Raw genomic sequence first — 19232 nt, 5'->3', positions numbered from 1 at the left:
CTTGGCTCTGCGCTTCTTCTCTCCTTTTTTCCCGCCACCCATCTACATACTGTTGGCTCCTCATTCCCTTACAGTTTGTTGGGCCCTCCAAGCCAGGTGCTCCCCTCCCCATGTACCATTCGCCTGCCTTACAAATTAAGCCATTGCACCAATAACAGCAGTGAGGAAAGGTGCACACTCACAGTGGCACACTTACCTGTACATATTCCAGACGACCGTTACAAACTTAATGGTAGAGGGAGAAGAAAAAAGTGTGGATGCCACAGGATCAAAGTTGTTTCAGTCAGTTTGTAACTTGAGAATGTAAAGCAGTGCAATTCATGCACATGATCAAAGACTATGTGCAGAATTATCCATCACAAGGACAGCTAGCCAATCAAATGCATGTAACATCACGTCTCAGAGTCCAACATAGAATTTAAACATAAATAATGGACAGGACAGCATAGTGATGACATAGGAACCGACATCAGAGACCAAAATAAGTTAAAAAAAGAGAGATAAAGAGACCATATAATTTGAACATCATGCCAATTGCTAAATTAAATAGCCTCAGACAACATTCACCCTTGACATTGACAGTTTTCAGCAAGATTTCCAAACACTATATCTAGACTTTTGCTGTCTTATTTTCTATTATATTTTCTTCTGTTGGTATTATTATGCTTTAATTAATACCATGTTGTTTTTACATTTCTGTACTTTGCATTTGTATCTTCAGTGAGTGAAATAAATATTCGTACACCTGGTATGAATATAGATTGAACACGTCTTCATCAGAGGAAGTGCTCCTGATCACCTTATCCCATGTCGCAGCAGGAGACCAAGAATACAAGTTTTACATTGCTTACAGTGAATCTTCACAGGATTTTCACATCACCATCCATCATCATATGTTGCCGCTACTTTTGGACTGTGTTTTGGACGTTGTCGTGAATGTTTATTGTTAGGTGTTTGTTATTGTACTACTATTGGTCATTGCCATAGAGGTGTAGGGAGGGTTTACCATTTAACTGTTGTTTGTTTTCTTATTTTATTTAATTTACCACATTATTTTTGATTTAATCTGCGTTCAACTGTGTCTTTGTGAGTGTGGCAAAGTCGGGCAAAGGCTGGGTGCATTCCTGGGGTCCCCACCAAAAAAATATATTGTGATGTGTCTTGCACCCAAAAACACGTGCAATGTTTTCCTCAATTAGACCATGTTCAAGTAGTCAGTGAGAGCAGAGATAGATTTAAAAGGCGCTACATAGACATATACATCGGGAAGGCACTATAGATAGATGAAACTGTCAGAAAAAACAGGGAAGGCGGTATATGACTGACAGAGATGGCATTAGACAGATAACAGTATTAGCTACATAGTAGTTTTATTTCATGATTTATGTAAAAAAGAAATAAATCATAAATCAATTGAGAGACGCTGCACGCAGGCAAGCAGGCAGTGAGCATGGAGATAGATGTGAAAGGCACTATATAGATCCATAGATAGATAGGGAAGGCAGTACATAATAGGCAGACAGAGAAGTCACTAGACCACAGTATTAGCTATAATTAATGAAAGCATGAATTAATCAACAGAAGTAATTTACTTAAGAAAAAAAAAAGAAAAACGGCCCAGCACATCTATGAAGGCAGATGCTGCAGGCAGGCAGGCAGACAGGCAGAGCGGCGAAAAGCTCAGAACAGTGCCCCCCAAAATGGAAGTGGTGGAAAATAGATCACATCAGTTATGGGTATAGCACTACCATAGAGAATGAATGGGAAACAGTTTAGGGAGTTTTAGCTAAAGAATCCGCAACAACGGGGAGGTCGTGGGTTCGATATCAGCTCCTTCACAAATTTACCACTTTGAGCAGTGCACAGCTCTTATTGTTAATAATATACAATAAAAACATTCATTTGATTTGCGTCTTAACAGCTGATGCAAATTTATAGTATTTGTCAAAGTTAGTGTTTTTCAGTTTTATTCTCTCACTCACGTTCACGCTCCCACAACCGACCACACCCCAATCTGGAGCCATTTTCAAATAAAGACGTGGAATAACAAACAAACTTGTTTTGTTATCCCACCTCTTTATTTGAAAACAGTGTCAGATCTTGTGTGTGAACGAGACTGGGACTGGAAAAACTGTGGACGTGTGTGTGAGTGGTGTGCATGACTGAGAATGATTGTGGATGTGAATTTTTTTTTTTATTCAGTTTTATTCTTGAGATGTTCCTGCTCACGCTGAATTAGTATGCACCTTCTGGTCTATGATGTCAAAGCCGCACTGACAAAAAAGAGAGACATAGGTATATATGACATTTGGAATAATTCATTTTATGACCTGTATAGTACATTACGGAAAACATTGTTGCACTAATGCAACATTATATTCATTCACATACCTTCATGGGGTTGTAGCTATTGACTGCGTTTTTTTTTTTTCCCGATCTTGCCCAGTCTCCACATTTTGGTGCAGGGTGGTGTTTCTTTAGTACTCCAGGAGATGCAGAGGACAGAACAGTACAGAGAGGTCAGTTCCGTGCTATATACGATCATCAAATTCAAATGTTAATAGTTCCCACACACCCAAGGACAAAAACTGTGTACATATGAGATGGTAGTTATCATGCAGAGGTGCCACAGATAAAAGCTTCTCTATCTTAAAATACTTCCTACATTCTTTCCATATTCTGTGTGAGTGAAGCACTATTGGGTTGTTAGTATATTGGTGATGACTTGTACTTATTGGTGTACAAAACAAGGAATATAAAGAAGTACTGCAGGATTTTAATTTCTATTGCGGACCAAGCCTGTGTCTGCTCACCTATTTGTGTCAATGTCCAGGTTTTTATAGTTTGTATATTAGCCGCCCAGTAATAAAATAGAAAGTTACGTAAAGCCAAGCCTCCTTTTTCCTTAGGTCTTTGTAGGGTCGCCTTTTGGATATTTGGACGTTTTGAATTCCAAATAAATGAGGTTATGGTTGATTCTAATTTCTTTAAAAATAATTTATATTTTGGAATGTTTTGAAATAGATAAAGAAGCTTAGGAAGGATATTCATCTTGACAATGTTAATTCTTCCAGCTAAAGTGAGATGAAGGGTAGACCATCTATGCAAGTCCTGCTTAAGTTTTTTCCATGCAGACAGCAAAATTTTGTTGATAAAGAGCTTTATGTCTACTCGTGATGTTTACCCCTAGGTATTTAAACTGATCTGCGATGATAAAAGGGACAGTGTCCAATCTAATTTTGTGTGCTTGAGAATTCACTGGAAAGAGCACACTTTTGTTCAAATTAATTCTGAGACCAGAAATCTTTTCAAATTCCATAAGCACTGCAGGCACAGTATTTTGTGGCTCAGATATATACAGTACCATATCATCTGCATATAGAGAAGTTTTCTGTTCAACTCTTTCTCTGATAATCCCCTTTATCTCATAAGCATTTTGACAGTGAGCAGCCAGTGGTTCAATGGTGATTGCAAACACCAGTGGTGACAAGGGACATCCTTGTCTAGTACACCGTTATAATTTAAAGTAGTTTGAATTAATGTTGTTAATACAAAGTGAAGCTTCTGGGCAAGTATATAGTAGTTTGATCCATGCACAGATGTTCAGGCCAAGCCCATATTTCTCCAATATGGTAAAAAGGTAGTTCCATTCAACCATATCAAATGGTTTTTCTGCATCCAATTCTAATAATATCTCTGGGGCGTTTGACTTTGTGGGCGAATATATCACCATTAAACAGGCATCGAAGATTGGAAGCTAAGTGTCTGTCTTCAATAAATCCAGTTTGGTCTTGTGATATTACCGAAGGAAGAACTTTCTCAATCCTTCTCGCAAGGACTTTGGAAAGTATCTTTACATCGTTATTCAAAAGTGAGATTGGTCTGTATGATGCACATTGTAATAAGTCGTTATTTTGTCTAAGAAAGATGGTAATTAGAGCTTGATGAAAAGTTTGAGGTAGAATTTTATTATCTCTAGCTTCTGTAAATGTTGCTAATAAAAGAGGAGCTAGCTTAATTGAGAATTTTTTATAAAATTTGGCAGGGTAGCGATCAGGGCCTGCTGCTTTCCCAATCTGAAGTGAGTGTATAGCATATATCTTGTAATTCTGATAGTGCCAGAGGTTTATCCAGTTCCTCTGCACTGAGAGTATCTAGTTGTGGTATCTGTAATGCATCCAGAGATGCATTAGGTTGTGTCTTATCTTCTTTAAGCTCAGTAGAATATAAGGAATTATAGTAGTCTCTAAATGTGTGCATGATTTTTTTATGATCAATGATTTTATCTCAATTTGTGTTGGTAATTGCTGGGATTACATTGCGAGCTTCCTGCTTGTGGATTTGCTGAGCTAACATCTTATTGGCATTCTCTCCATGTTCATAGTAATGATGTCATGATTTAAAAATGAGTTGTTCTGTTTCTTTAGTTGTCAAGAGGTTGAGTTCTGAATGCAGCGCATGTCTTTTCCTGTTAAATGCTTCATTTGGACACCTGGCATGTTCTTGATCTATTCTAGAAATTTCACTGATTAGCTCTGATACCTTCTTGGTTTCCAATTTATTTTTTTGGGTAAGATAACAGATAATTTGTCCTCTTAAGAAAGCCTTCACAGTTTCCCAGAGTATTCCTGCAGAAACCTCCGAGGTTGTATTTGTCTCTTAAAAAATCTATTTGCTTATAAATTCTGTACAGTTCTCTTCTGCTAATAAGAGTGGGTTAAGATGCCACCTGCAAGATAAGTACAGTATGTGGGGCATAGTGATTTTAGCTCCATGATGAGAGGAGCATGGTCAGAAATAACAATAGCGTCATACTTACAAGATTTAATCGTAGGCAAGAAATTATTATCTATAAAAAATTGTTTGAAAAATTAATCAATTCTTATGTAGTAGTAATGCACTGGTGAGTAGAAGGAATATGCTCTTGAGTTTGGGTTTAAAATCTTCAGGGGTCTGATAAGTTGTGATCAGTTACAAACTGTGTAATTGGTTTTGCGGTGTTAGACATCATTGTCCCTGCAGCCGGAGACTTATCTAGGTATGGATTTAAAACACAATTAAAGTCCCTAGACTGTGTAGATATTTATCAAAATCACTTTACAGTTAAATAATTTACCTATGACAATCACATACTGTATGTCCCTTCAGGATCAGATACTACATATCTACATATGTTACTACAAATGTTATTGTTCTATGTATAAGAATTCCACACCTCTAGTTTTCTTTGTAAAGCTGGAACAGAATATTTGGCCAGTCCAGTCCCTGTGCAGCCTAAAGTCCCTGTAAATTGTACAGTCCCTGTACCTTGCTTAATAAGTGGGTCTCCTGTAAAAAATGCTATTTTGGAGTTTAGACCTGTTAGGTGAGAGAATACTTTCTTTGTCTTTAATTCATGATTCAGCCCTTTAACATTCCATCTCACAAGGTTAACTGTTTGGTCATGAAGGTCTTGCTTCTGAGCTTTTACTGTCATCTTGCAGTCTTAACTTAAAATAAGACAGCTTTGACCTTAATTTCTAGTTTTCTCAGGAGTTATTGCCATGAAGCCTAATATCCCCCATCGTGAGGCTAGACCAGACTTCACAAAGTAGCAGTCCTCTGACATACCTAGAGACAGAGCACATCCAAAACAAGCCCCCCCCCCCCCAGCAGCAGCTTATAAGGAGCAAAATAGAAATATCTATTAACAATACAGTCCAAATACTATAAGCATAAGTATAAAATATAATCTTAAAAATTCTTGAGAGAGTAAACCCAAGGAATGATGTTAAACAGTAGACCTGGATAAATATAGTAAGCCCTAATGCAATAAACCAAGGGTATGATGTTAAAAAAAGGTACACATACATACAGTATATACATATACACATGTAATTGTAATTAAAACATAAACAAAAAGTGACCGAGAAGTAAATAGGATGTATGAAAGTGGTACCAGTATCATTGCATGTGGAACAAACAGCCAATATTAATCTTAATTGACTGATGGACTAGAAGAAATGTCATGGCTGAAAAAGTTCCTTTAAGTTATTGTTTTATATCTTTTTTCAGCATATCATTCTAGACACTTATTTATATGCATCAATGGTTTCACCTAACATGATCTTGATGTTAGTTTAACTAAGAATCCTTAATACCTGAGTAAATGGCTTTGTGGATGTTGGCTTAGAGCAAAACATGCATATTGCATTATTTGACCTGAATGCCTCTTAGATTGCTCACAGAAATCATATTATGACATATAGCAACTTTATTTTACAGGATGCCCTAGAAAACAATTATGGAAAAATTTTGTAACAAAGAATGAAACAGACTATGAATAAGTTCAGTATATACCTAACTTTATTAACAAGTAAATGCCAGCTGTGCCGATTGTCTGATGTCATGTAGAGAAACTCAGTGCTTCTTAATGTTCAGACCTCAGAGTCCACTGTGGCTGGCGGTTTTTCTCCCAACCCACTTCTTCTCTTAACTGGACTTCAACCTTAATTAAGCAAGCAGTTATTTCACAGTTTCTATGTTTTTTTACAACCATTTGGAAATTATGGACTGGTTATACTATATTTGTACTTAATGAAGCAATAATGTATTTATTTCTCCTTTTAAATATTTTTTTATGTTTTAATGTTCTGGTTATTTAGACAATTATACACTGATAAGCACACAAGTGGGTAACACTGATATACTGTAGTTGCTCCTTTCGGAGTCATTTGTGCTGGTGTCTGATCTGCTCAACGTATACAGGGTATAACATGTATACAGATACAATTAAGAAAACTCAAATAAAAAAGTAAGCATTTAAAAATACAAAAAACATACAAAGATGTCTTAAATTTTGCTTTAAGTGTAAACCTGACAATACTGTACTTTTCTAAATGCAAAATAAAAGAAAAAATGCTAAATAAACAATTAAACAATCATCTATTAAACAATGAGATCATTTAAATGTAACAATGAGTGACTGACTGATTGAGAAACTCATTGGAACAAAAAACTGTAGCAACAGGGTGCCCTGTGGACTGAATGTTGAGAAAACCAGTGGTTTAATTATAAAGTAAAGTAAAAAAAAAAAGCAAAAAAAAAAGTGATAAAAATGTATTCATTGGCTAGGATCTTAGAGCACAAAGCAAAGATTGCATTACTCTGGCATGGCTTGGGTTTCACTAACGATACTTCAAGTAAAAACTTTAGTGTAGGCATACACATTCACAGACCAGAATTAAATACTTTATCATTCAAGATACAGGATGGCAATAAGGTTGGCTTCACAAGATTTCAGGTGTGTGACATATTTATATGAGAACACAATAATGATAACATGAATTGCAATAGAGTACTTTCATTTTCAAGATATCATGTGAAAAATGTACTCTGCATGTCAGCTTATTCAAAATTTTCTTTTGTTACAGTTAGTCCTACCCGAGTATTCCATCCATGGGCTTTTCTGTATTATGTTTGTATGTGCCCAAGAGTGGCTAACACTTGGTTTGAATGTCCCCTTGCTATTCTACAACCTTTGGAGGTAAGACAACTTTACTCTATTTATGTACTTTTTGTTTTTTAACAAGGTGCACAAATGAAATATGGTTTCTATGTGTGAAAGACTCCTTCAAGATATTATAAAGCAATGGATTGCTTACTTGAGAAAGATAAAAAGCCATTGAGAGACAAAAAGTAACAAAGCCACTAGCAGAATATTTCTGCTTGCCAGGGGCTACTAGGAAACAGTATATCTTGTCGACAGGTGGGATAAAGCCTTTGGGGCTGTTAGGTGGCAGCACAGGGTACTTGATTAGAGGGAAGGGTTTGTGTTCTCCTTTTAAGTCAAGTAGGTGGAAGAATGACTGAGTGAAGTGCTAAACTGGACAGGAGGATTTAGGTAGCTATAAAGCCTGTAGAAAGGGCTCTCCTCTGGTACTTCTTTACCCCACAAATGCTGCCCGTAACACCAAAGTGATTTTGTGGCTTTAGCTCAAAGGAACACCAGGATGGGTTTTAAAGGGTTTAATGGGCATAATTCTTATGAATATGTCAGATTTTTTTATTCATTTCTTTGTACATTAATATCTTCCTTGTGTGAACACAGTATATTCAGTGGAACTCTAAGAGTTACTTTTTACTGAGAATGGAGAGAGAAGTTAGGAGCAATATATGTTTCATAAACTGGAGGTTTCATTTTGAATAGAGTGAAAGTATTTAAAAAATACATGAACATCCTATACAAAGCCCATTTTCAAATTAATAGGTAAAAGTATTAGCAACTTTTTATCTTTTCATAAGTAGCACTCTGAACATATCATTTATTATTAATAATGTCAGTTAGACCTATTTGGTCCAATGAGTTGGCAAATACGGAAAGAGGAGGAGTCACTGTGGTGAAAGGAAACTTATTTAGGAAATAAGATTGATGGGCATTTCAATTTACTTTACTGATTTGATTCTTTCAAATTAACCAGTTATAGTTTATCAATTCGTTTGAAATAGGTGCTGGAATGAAAAAACAACAAAAAAGAGACTTTAAAGTAAAACAAAAAAAATTACAAAATGTCTATTCCCCTGGGTCATCTTGAAGCACAAATATATAATTAAATAAGTAACACATAATAACATGCGTTATATATTAGGCACTCTAAAATAATACTTAACAAGTAACTTTTTGAAAGCACAAAGCATGACAACATAGTGAAAATGCATAATTAAATAAGACTATGTTTGAGAATCGTAAGTGAACAAGAATTGTGTGATTTACATGCAGGTGCTGATTCAGTTTTTGTATCAAATAAATGAGAATCATGTGACTAATGGTAGTGGGTAATTATTTAGTTTGAACTGAAAAGAATTAGTGAATGAGATGTAAAACAGTGTAAGATTAATATTTTATATAGTCCAGTGTTTGTGTGACTATTTTATTGAATATGTTATGTCTGTAGAGCCTTGTGACAATGCCATGTTTCATGCTGTCTTTTTTCAGTCCAAAAATTTTATGAAAAATAATGAATATTCATGAAAAGGACAATAAAAGGTTACACATAATACAAGGGATGTTCAAAAAGTTTCCGCATTTTTTTAACTCTTTTTATTAAGAGTTTCAAAAACAAATTCCATCAGTTTTCTACATAGTCACCATCCTTTGTGATGCAATTTTCCCAGCATCGTACCAACTTTTTAATGGCCAATTATTACTCTTCCCACCTTAACCATTTCCAACAAAAATACAAAAGTGCGTAAACTTTTTGAACGTTCCTTATATAATAAAAATATTATTTGTTCTGAAACAATCGTTAAAATTATTTGGCAAATATAAGGATGATATTTATTCTAATAATAAATGGAAAATTGTTTAAATATATTTAATTGCTTGTCAATTTTTAAAACTTCTTCATCTTACTTTATAAGTTCAATTAAAAAGACATGAAAATTTAAAATTTCCTTTTAAGTTTTCAAAAAATCTACAATATATTTTAACTTCTTGTCAAATTTTCATTTGCACAGTAATACATTATCCACAGTTAATGTTTTTACATGACATTCCAAGCTTCTCCTTAATGAGAGATTATTTCAAAAACAATTTTTTTTCAAAAAGTTCTACAGAGGTTACTTTAAAAATGTTTATATTAGCATAAGATGCCTTAATTCAGGGTGTTCATAAAAATTGCAGATATTTACAATAGTTGTCAGATTTTTGAAATTTGAAAATGTGTTTTAATGTACATGTCTATAGTACTAGGGTGTTGTACCATGTTAGCCATTATGAATGTAGAGAAAAGCCAAGCAAAATGACACCTTTTATTGGCTAACTAAAAAGATTACAATATGCAAGCTTTCGAGGCAACTCAGGCCCCTTCTTCAGGCAAGATGTAATACAGATACTGAAGTTGCCTGTGTTTATATACACACTCTAGGACAAGAAGAAACATTGGTAAATCTTTAAATGAGATATCTTAAATGTAAAAAAATAATAGATTCATTCAGGCTAGGGTTAATTTAACAAGAGAGAGAAGATCGATATATGGTCAAGATCTTTGGATAAGATAACTGCCCAACAAAGTCTTTTGAAGTTTGTAATGAGTTTTTCAAAACAATGTGGTTCTGTAGACAGGTTGTCTGTCATTCTGAGAGATGTAAACAATCCTCATATCTGGCCATAAAACTCTTGTCTTTATTCAAGCCATGTTGTAATGTATTAAATTTTAGCATGAGTTTAACTTCCCATTTGTTATGGTGTATAAAATCTGTACATTTTGGTTTAATTTTCCATTATTTTTTGGTCAAGATAAAACAACAGATGAACTACATTAAAGACAAATCAAAGCAGGTTTTCTTACACCTCACTTTTAAAACAGCTGTTTCCAACATTGAAAGGAAGACATTTCTGGTGGTTCAATTACTTTATAACCTGGGAAAGGATGTTGTGCTGACACCCCAGGCTATTGATTACTTTATGGATGGACATTTGGGATAAGAATATGGTTTACAGCCTGGGAAAAGGGAAACTGAGGCAATATCAAAGAACTTTATTATCTGGGAATGAGTTTGAGCAAAATTCATCAATCATATTGACAGCCAGCCAATCAGGTGCATGTGTTGTGAAACCAAAGCATGACATTTCATAATAAATATGCCTTGGTTTGAAAGAGGAAGGAGAGAAGAGGAGGAGAAGGAGAAGAAGCAAAGAGAAGGAGGAGTAGAAGAGGAACAGACGAAGACGTCATTGGTCGTCAGAAAGGCATCATGAACATTGATTGCTAAATCAAACGCCTCCCTGGGACATTCATCTTTGTCATCTGTAACTTTTTCGTAAGCTTTTCCTAAAGACTATATATACAGTAATCCCTCCTCCATCATGGGGGTTGCGTTCCAGAGCCACCCGCGAAATAAGAAAATCTGCGAAGTAGAAACCATATGTTTATATGGTTATTTTTATATTGTCATGCTTGGGTCACAGATTTGCGCAGAAACACAGGAGGTTGTAGAGAGACAGGAACGTTATTCAAACACTGCAAACAAACATTTGTCTGTTTTTCAAAAGTTTAAACTGTGCTCCATGACAAGACAGAGATGACAGTTCAGTCTCACAATTAAAAGAATGCAAACATATCTTCCTCTTCAAAGGAGCAAACAATTCAATAGGGCTGTTTGGCTTGTAAGTATGCGAAGCACCGCGGCACAAAGCTGTTGAAGGCGGCAGCTCACACCCCCTCCGTCAGGAGCAGAGAGAGAGAGAGTTAGAGAGAGATAGAGAGAGACAGATAAAAAAATCAATACGTGCCCTTTGAGCTTTTAAGTATGCGAAGCACCGTGCAGCATACTTAAAAGCTGCACACAGAAGGTAGCAACGTGAAGATAATCTTTCAGCATTTTTAGACGAGCGTCCATATCGTCTAGGTGTGCGAACAGCCCCCCTGCTCACACCCCCTACGTCAGGATCACAGATAGTCAGTGCAAGAGAGAGAGAAAGAAAAGTAAGTTGGGTAGCTTCTCAGCCATCTGCCAATAGCTTCCCTTGTATGAAATCAACTGGGCAAACCAACTGAGGAAGCATGTACCAGAAATTAAAAGACCCATTGTCCGCAGAAATCCGCGAAGCAGCGAAAAAATCCGTGATATATATTTAAATATGCTTACATATAAAATCCGCGATGGAGTGAAGCCGCGAAAGGCGAAGCGCGATATAGCGAGGGATTACTGTATTCAGACTTTCCTATCAGTATCTATTTTCTATTATTCTTTGTTCCAGTGGTGTTATTATTATTCTTGTAATAAATACCATGCTGCTTTTAACTTTCTATGCTTTGTCTTAATGTCTAGAGTGATTGAATTAATAAGTTAGATTTCTTTGAGCACCTGGTGACAGCCAGATTTTTTGCCATTATTTCTGTGCTGCGAGGTTTGTAAGGCTGAGAGTGAGGGCGCCACTCAAAAGAAGGGACAGTACGATAAGAAGAAGGTATTCTTGGCTGATAAATGGCCTATAGTCAAGAGTGCTGAGTCTTTGTATGTTTAAATGTATTCTTGTAGACCAAAAGTAATATTTAGGTCTGAGATATCACTAAAACATCGTATGTTGTTCGGACCGATAATAAGTAAGTCTCTTGAGGTGCTGAGTGACAGGCTGATGTGTGGTTTAAAGTGCTAAGTGTTAATCAGCGTGTGTGTGTCATTCATGGGGCACTGTTGTGGTTAGGGTCTGTGTGTGTGTGTTTATCTATGTGTGTGTGTGTGTTCATTTTAAAGTGCAACAGTAGACCAACCCGATAACGAACCTGACGAGAACATTTACCCTTGAGAAAACAGGTAAAGGGTAAGTAGAGGGAAATACTACGATAATACACCATTCTTTTATCTCTTTCTGTGTTTTGAAGTTGCCCATAAGCACTGTGACTTTAAAGTCCCTCTCACAGTGTCCATGGCTGTTGAAGTGGGCCGCTACAGGAACTTCTGTGTTGCCACGTTTAATGTGGAACCTGTGTAACTTCATTCTCTGGTGGAGTGTTTGTCCAGTTTCTCCCACATAGAGTGCAGTGTCAGGACATTTTATGCAGGGAATTAGGTAGACTACATTAGATGATCTGCAGGAAAATTATCCCTTTATGTGATGTTCAAGTCAGCAGTGTGGTATAACTATACGGTCTGTATCATAAATGTGGGCACGTTTTGCATCTTTTCTGTAGGCATGGAGATGTGCCATTTTCTGTTGGTTCACTTAGGGAGCTTCGGACAATTAGTTGCTGAAGGTTTGGTGGTTGTCTGTATGCCAGGAGGGGAGTTTCAGGAAATACATTTTTCAGTGTTTGGTCATTGTTTAGCATTGGCTGAAGTTCTTTTATAATTTTTCAAAGTGTTTCAAGATGTGGGTTGTAGGTGACAACAAGGGGGATGCGGTTCTTGTTGTCTTTGTTTTTATATTCCAGAAGGTTGTCTCTGGGTATGGCAGTAGCTCTTCTTATTTGAGTGTCTGTTGCTTTGTACATGTCTAAATATTCTCTGTTGTGATAGATAGATAGATAGATAGATAGATAGATAGATAGATAGATAGATAGATAGATAGATAGATAGATAGATAGATAGATAGATAGATAGATAGATAGATAGATAGATAGATAGATAGATAGATAGATAGATAGATAGATAGATAGATAGATAGATAGATACTTTATTAATCCCAAGGGGAAATTCACATACTCCAGCAGCAGCATACTGATACAAAAAAAACAATATTAAAGAGTACACATAAAAGAAAGTGATAGGAGTGATCAATAAAAAATAATAAAGAGAAAAATAAAAGGTAGAAAAATGAAGTCGTACATGGAGCTGCTGAAAAGGCTGCCAGGATGCTAAGACCCACGGCACTCATCAGCCGGTGTCCTGCTTGCCCTCTTGCTCTCTCCTCCCTCACCGCGCGCTCGGCTCTCACCGTTGCGTCTATTATCGAAGCCCCCCCTACTCGATTCTGATCATTCACATCACGGGTCTTTTCGGTGGGGTCTCCCTTATTGTTTACGGGGTCGGTTCTACTTACCTTCCCCGCCGTACCGCTCCGGCCAAAGGATCCAGCATCTCGTCGTTCCACCCACTTACGCAATGACTTCAAGGACGCGACTGCCTTCCTCTCCAGCTTCTGCAATTCCTCACGGAGGGCACGTATCGCCTGTGAAAGTGACTCTGCGGGCTGAAGGCACTCCTCCAGCTCACACAGAGCCGCCGGCAAGCACAAAAAGTCGGCCAACGGTGGACTACCTTTGTTTGTGGCGTTAGTGCAGAAAGGGCTTCTTTCTCATCACTCTACCATACAGATGTTCTTTCTGCAAATTGCGCTGAATTGTAGAACGATGTACAGATATACCATCAGCAGCAAGATGTTCTTGCAGGTCTTTGGAGGTGATCTGTGGGTTGTCTGTAACCATTCTCACAATCCTGCACATATGCCGCTCCTGTATTTTTCTTGGCCTGCCAGATGTGGGTTAAACAGCAACTGTGCCTGTGGCCTTCCATTTCCTGATTACATTCCTTACAGTTGAAACTGATAATAATAATTCATTACATTTATATAGCACTTTTCTCAGTACTCAAAGTGCTATCTACACTGGGAGGAACTGAGAAGCAAACCCACACTCTTCCACAGTCTCCTTACTGCAAAGCAGCAGCACTACCATTGTGCCACCTGTGAGGACAGCTGTGATAGTTTAAACCTCTGAGATAGCTTTTTGTAGCCTTCCCCTAAACCATGATACTGAACAATCTTTGTTTTCATATCTTTTGAGAGTTGCTTTGAGGATCCCATGCTGTCACTCTTCAGAGGAGAGTCAAAGGGAAGCACAACTTTCAATTGACCACCTTAAATACCTTTTCTCATGATTGGACACACCTCTCTATGAAGTTCAAGGCTTAACAAGCTAATCCAACCAATTTGGTGTTGCAGGTAATCAGTATTGAGCAGTTACATGCATTCAAAGCAGCAAAATTATAAGGGGACCCACATTTTTGCACAGCCAGTTTTTGATTTAATTTCATACAACTAACTAATGCTTCACTAAAAATCTTTGTTCGGAAAACACCCCAGTACTCAGATGTTCCTAGGAAATGAAAGACATACCACTGTTATCTTTTTTGTTGAAAGTAAATTATTATGCATTATTATTATTATTTTTAGTATCCATATAGTAGCACAAAAGAAATCACATTTTCATCGGATATGTAGGATAAAGGTTCCAAATTTCAAGTGCCTTCAATCTGTGAGAGTTTGCCTTTTCCTTGTGATAACAAGTCACAGTTTTTCTTTTTCTGGTGGAACCACGATAAGTTCTTGAGCTACTTGGGCCTGATACTTTCTGTCTTTCTGATGGGTCTCAGTGGCATGCAAACCACCTCCACAAGATGTCCCCACCTATCATTGCTGATACAGAAACCAACTGAGATCTGCACTACCTAGAGGAAGTTTGCTCACCTCCTTCAGCCTTACCAGAGCAACCACCTGTTGTGTTCTCCTCAACCCATTAGAGCTCTGTGTCATCCAGGCTACCTCAATGACTATTTCACTGAACTTTGTCACTGACCTTTATTTTTCATAATGAGAATAATTCCTCCTAGTTATTAAAAAAAAACTTCTAAATTGATTTGTAGAGGGTGTGATTGTTACATATGCACAGTCTTGTGAAAGTATAATTTTTCATGATGTCTTTGCATGACTTGGCACATTGCACACTTTGTTTAAAAATGTAAGGTATTGTCAAGTTCTGTTTCAAAATAAACCAAAGGAACCATAAAAAATGCAAAAAAGTAATAATAACCTGCTTATAAAGAGTACAATTACACAGAAAGGTAAGCAGAACCTAGCAAATGCACAGTAATTTGAGACATAAATCAGTCTATCTAATTAAATTTTTGCATAGTTAATAATAAAGGAATAACACACTATAATAAGGAAGCTTATTAAAAAGGCACAGCATACATATAAAACACAACAGACAACTAAATTATAATGAAATATGTATGTACGAAAGTAAAGTATATGAATACAAAATACAGTGTTCCCAAGACTTAATATACAACCCACTTTTGATTATGTAACATGTCTTGCAACAAAACATAACGGCGCCAATCAAGACAACATTGCAGTTTTACATCTGCCAAGAAAAATGCAAAGTAAAATATCTGTGAAACATGTATAAAAATTAACAAAATTAAAAAATAAGGAAATAAAAAATGCATAACCATCAGAAATATTGAATTTGTATAGTAGTAGAAATGGCAGTAGTACATACATCTTCCCTTGGTTAATATGGTCATAAACCTGCTTTTCTGGGCAAATGTGCACAACAACTGTGGCATAGCATGCAAAAAGCATGTACATTAGACATACACTAATTTCTCTTTGTTTTCATATTCTTTACCATTTTCAAGTGACTATTCAGTACTTTTTAAAGTTTTTGTTTGACATTTGGCCTTGTGCCCAATTATCTGCAAATGCATACTTCTCAGGAAGGCACTTTTTTCTTTATAAATTGAATTAATAAATGTAACTTTACTTATAATAACAAGAGTCTGGAACAAAGGAAAGCACACTAGAAATGTGAAAAAGTAGTCCAACTTGAAAACGTTTTAACTTATTCATTCAGTTGTTCATCATCATGTTGAATGTGAGGCCTTAAAGAGAGCATTCAGGATTCAGACGTCATTTTAAATTCTTAACAAAGACTAAACAGAAAATGGCAGAAAAACAATGATAAAACTTCAACAATCCACCTGCATTTTTCTTGGTAGGTGTGTTTCTTTTCTTTATATTGTATGCATCTCTCTTTTTTTTACCCTAAACAACTGACACTGAGGGTGGCCAAAGTATTCAAATTGAGTCTTCTTTGAGAACAGAACTGAGTTCCACTCAAAGTTACAATAGTGTTTGGTAAACTCATGACATGAGTGCACTAATGGTTGATTTGGAGGCTTGGTTAACCTAAGAAAGAATGTGTCACTATGCTTCTCCAATTGTAAATCTGTATTTAGTTCTATCATCATCTTTCTCAGTAATTATGGGGTCACAGTGCACTTAGGGCTTTCTTCTTTTAACTCAACCACTTTTTAAAACTGTTTTGAGCTTCTTGAATATGTCCCTAAAAGTGCTACATAATGAATTTTTCAATATCTACTTCCTGACTTCTGAAGATTAGTAGTCTCTTGTGTCTTCTGATTTGTCTATTATTATTATTATTATTATTTATTAATAATAATAATAATAATAATAATAATAATAATAATAATACATTTTATTTATATAGCACCTTTCCCATGCTCAAGGTGCTTCTTGTCTTTTCTCACTGCAACATAAATAAAACATTTGACATATGATGAAACATTTTTGATTGTTGAAGAAATAAGTAAAAAATAATGAATGCTGGATATTAATTTTCAATCTGTTCTTTGGCCAGGTGGTTAGAAGCAAATTTTGCATAAAAGTTTGAAATATTTCAAATAAATGGTCAAAAAAAAAAAAACAGGCCCATGGGAATAGGCAAGATTTGTTCAGCTTGGTAGCCTGTTCTCATCTACATTTTTATTTTATTATTAGTTATTAATATGTATTGAGGGGCGGCACGGTGGCGCAGTGGGTAGCGCTGCTGCCTCGCAGTTGGGAGATCTGAGGACCTGGGTTCGATTCCCGGGTCCTCCCTGCGTGGAGTTTGCATGTTCTCCCCGTGTCTGCGTGGGTTTCCTCCGGGCGATCCGGTTTCCACCCACAGTCCAAAGACATGCAGGTTAGGTGGATTGGCGATTCTAAATTGGCCCTAGTGTGTGCTTGATGTGTGGGTGTGTTTGTGTGTGTCCTGCGGTGGGTTGGCACCCTGCCCAGGATTGTTTCCTGCCTTGTGCCCTGTGTTGGCTGGGATTGGCTCCAGCAGACCCCCGTGACCCTGTGTTCGGATTCAGCGGGTTGGTAAATGGATGGATGGAATATGTATTGAATAGTTTCAGTAGCGTTTATTGTATCAGAATACTTGTGATACCCCATTTTAGTACATTACCTTCTGGTATATTTTAAAATAATAAGTAAACATTATTTATTTAACCCAAATTTTAAAAAATGTATTAGAATCACATTGTTTTGGTTGCGACTTCTACAGTTATTTCAGTTATTTCAGAGAGAGAAACTAATAGACAAAATAAAGTTCAGAGAAGATAGAAAAGAGAAGGAAAGAAAGCCAGCAAAGTGAGATGAAAAGGATTAAAGGTTACAGTGTCTTTGAAAATGGCCTTTTGAAAGATTATGAGTGTGATATAAAGGTTATTTGGTTTTCACAGATAGTGGATTTGAGAACTGAAATTGCAAATGAGTTTAGGTTGTGTTGTGTTGCTTTTCTTTGATAGGCGTTTTTGAACACTTGTGAAAAGACATACTGGTATACATACAGATCGGTATGGCTATGAAATGCATTTTATAACAGTGACCTTAGAGATGCTTTTGATCTTTATGTTCTGTTCCACTTCCTAAACTATTTTGCAAGCTTGCCACATTTTGTAACTGAAGTAAATAGCTTCACATTCCCTCAATGAAATAAAGTAAATAAAATTAATGGACAAATATCCTGTTTATTGAGTGATCCAATAATGGCCATTTGAACTTAACATCACAAGCCAAGTCTGTCCAGTATAAAAATTGATGCTAAGTTGTGAAAGGATGTGCAGACAAAATGTCTAGTTGGGTGATAGTTATAAAAAATATCACGTTTAAAATTGCGATTTTTTTTTCCCTTCATTGCTAATTGTTTGCTTTCTTTGTGTGTGTGTGTGTGTGTATCATGTATACTTTTTAATCACAAAATTTTAAAGCTCTGTTCAACTTGTTTATGGTTGTGAAGAATGCAGGCTTTATACTAGGAAACACTATGTGATACTTGTGTTTTCTGGAAAAACATTAGAAACAAAACATTAGCACATCAATCATTTTTAGCTACAATTGTTCAGGGCTCTGTGATGAATGTATGGTTTTGATATGAACGTTATCTCAGGTACACTGGCATTACATACTGGAAATTGTCTGCTTTGTGCTCATTGCTGCTAAAATGGTTACATTTGTACAAGGAGGAAAAAAGATTTGAATAGCCCTGGATGAATGCAATATTGTTTGTTTCTTTTAATATAAATTGTTTAAGATATGAATAACTTTTTTTGCAGCTGATTATTTTGTTTTCACTTTACATTTGCAGATACTTCCATAGTCCTACAGACAGCAGTGAATTAATGTATGATCCTGCATCTGTGATGAATGGAGACACTCTGAACTATTGCCAAAAAGAAGCCTGGTGCAAGTTGGCTTTTTATTTACTGTCTTTGTTTTACTACCTCTACTGGTATGTGGTGCTCTAAAAATGTGTTTTTAAGTTAACACCTATGAACAAAAAGTTAATGTTATTCAGATACACTTAAAATCTCTCTTGCTTTACCATTCTCACTATATTTTTATACTCATATACTGTTATGTTCAAGTTTATTGGCATCTCGCTATTTTTAACCTTTTAAAAATAAATGGATACACATAAAATGACAGTTATGCCACTTATATCTTCACTTACACCTTAGAAACATTAAAGAAAATATTTAAATATATACTATTTCTTAAATATTTAAAAAATCAAAAAGCATCCAAGAAAAATTAATTAGAATTCAGGTGGTTTGGATGAGAAGCAGCTGATTCTTGTGTTGTCATTATCTAATCTATAATAAGTTGGAGGTAAATT

At 36.1% G+C, this 19232-nt stretch overlaps 1 protein-coding gene across 1 annotated transcript in view; it reads left to right on the top strand.

The window, feature by feature from the left end:
- Window positions 1-18861, top strand: part of LOC114649338 (protein cornichon homolog 3) — a 101620-nt gene extending 82759 nt beyond the window's left edge. The window contains exons 4-6 of the mRNA XM_051924701.1: window positions 7413-7525; window positions 7833-7835; window positions 18702-18861. Coding sequence (XP_051780661.1) covers window positions 7413-7525; window positions 7833-7835; window positions 18702-18861 — 276 coding nt within the window. The remainder of the gene's footprint in view (window positions 1-7412; window positions 7526-7832; window positions 7836-18701) is intronic.
- Window positions 18862-19232: the final 371 nt, after the last annotated feature.

Source organism: Erpetoichthys calabaricus, chromosome 3, assembly GCF_900747795.2.
Source record: "Erpetoichthys calabaricus chromosome 3, fErpCal1.3, whole genome shotgun sequence".
NCBI lineage: Eukaryota > Metazoa > Chordata > Cladistia > Polypteriformes > Polypteridae > Erpetoichthys > Erpetoichthys calabaricus.
The sequence above is the reverse complement of the archived record's forward strand: the minus strand, read 5'-3'. Positions and strand labels throughout refer to the sequence as shown.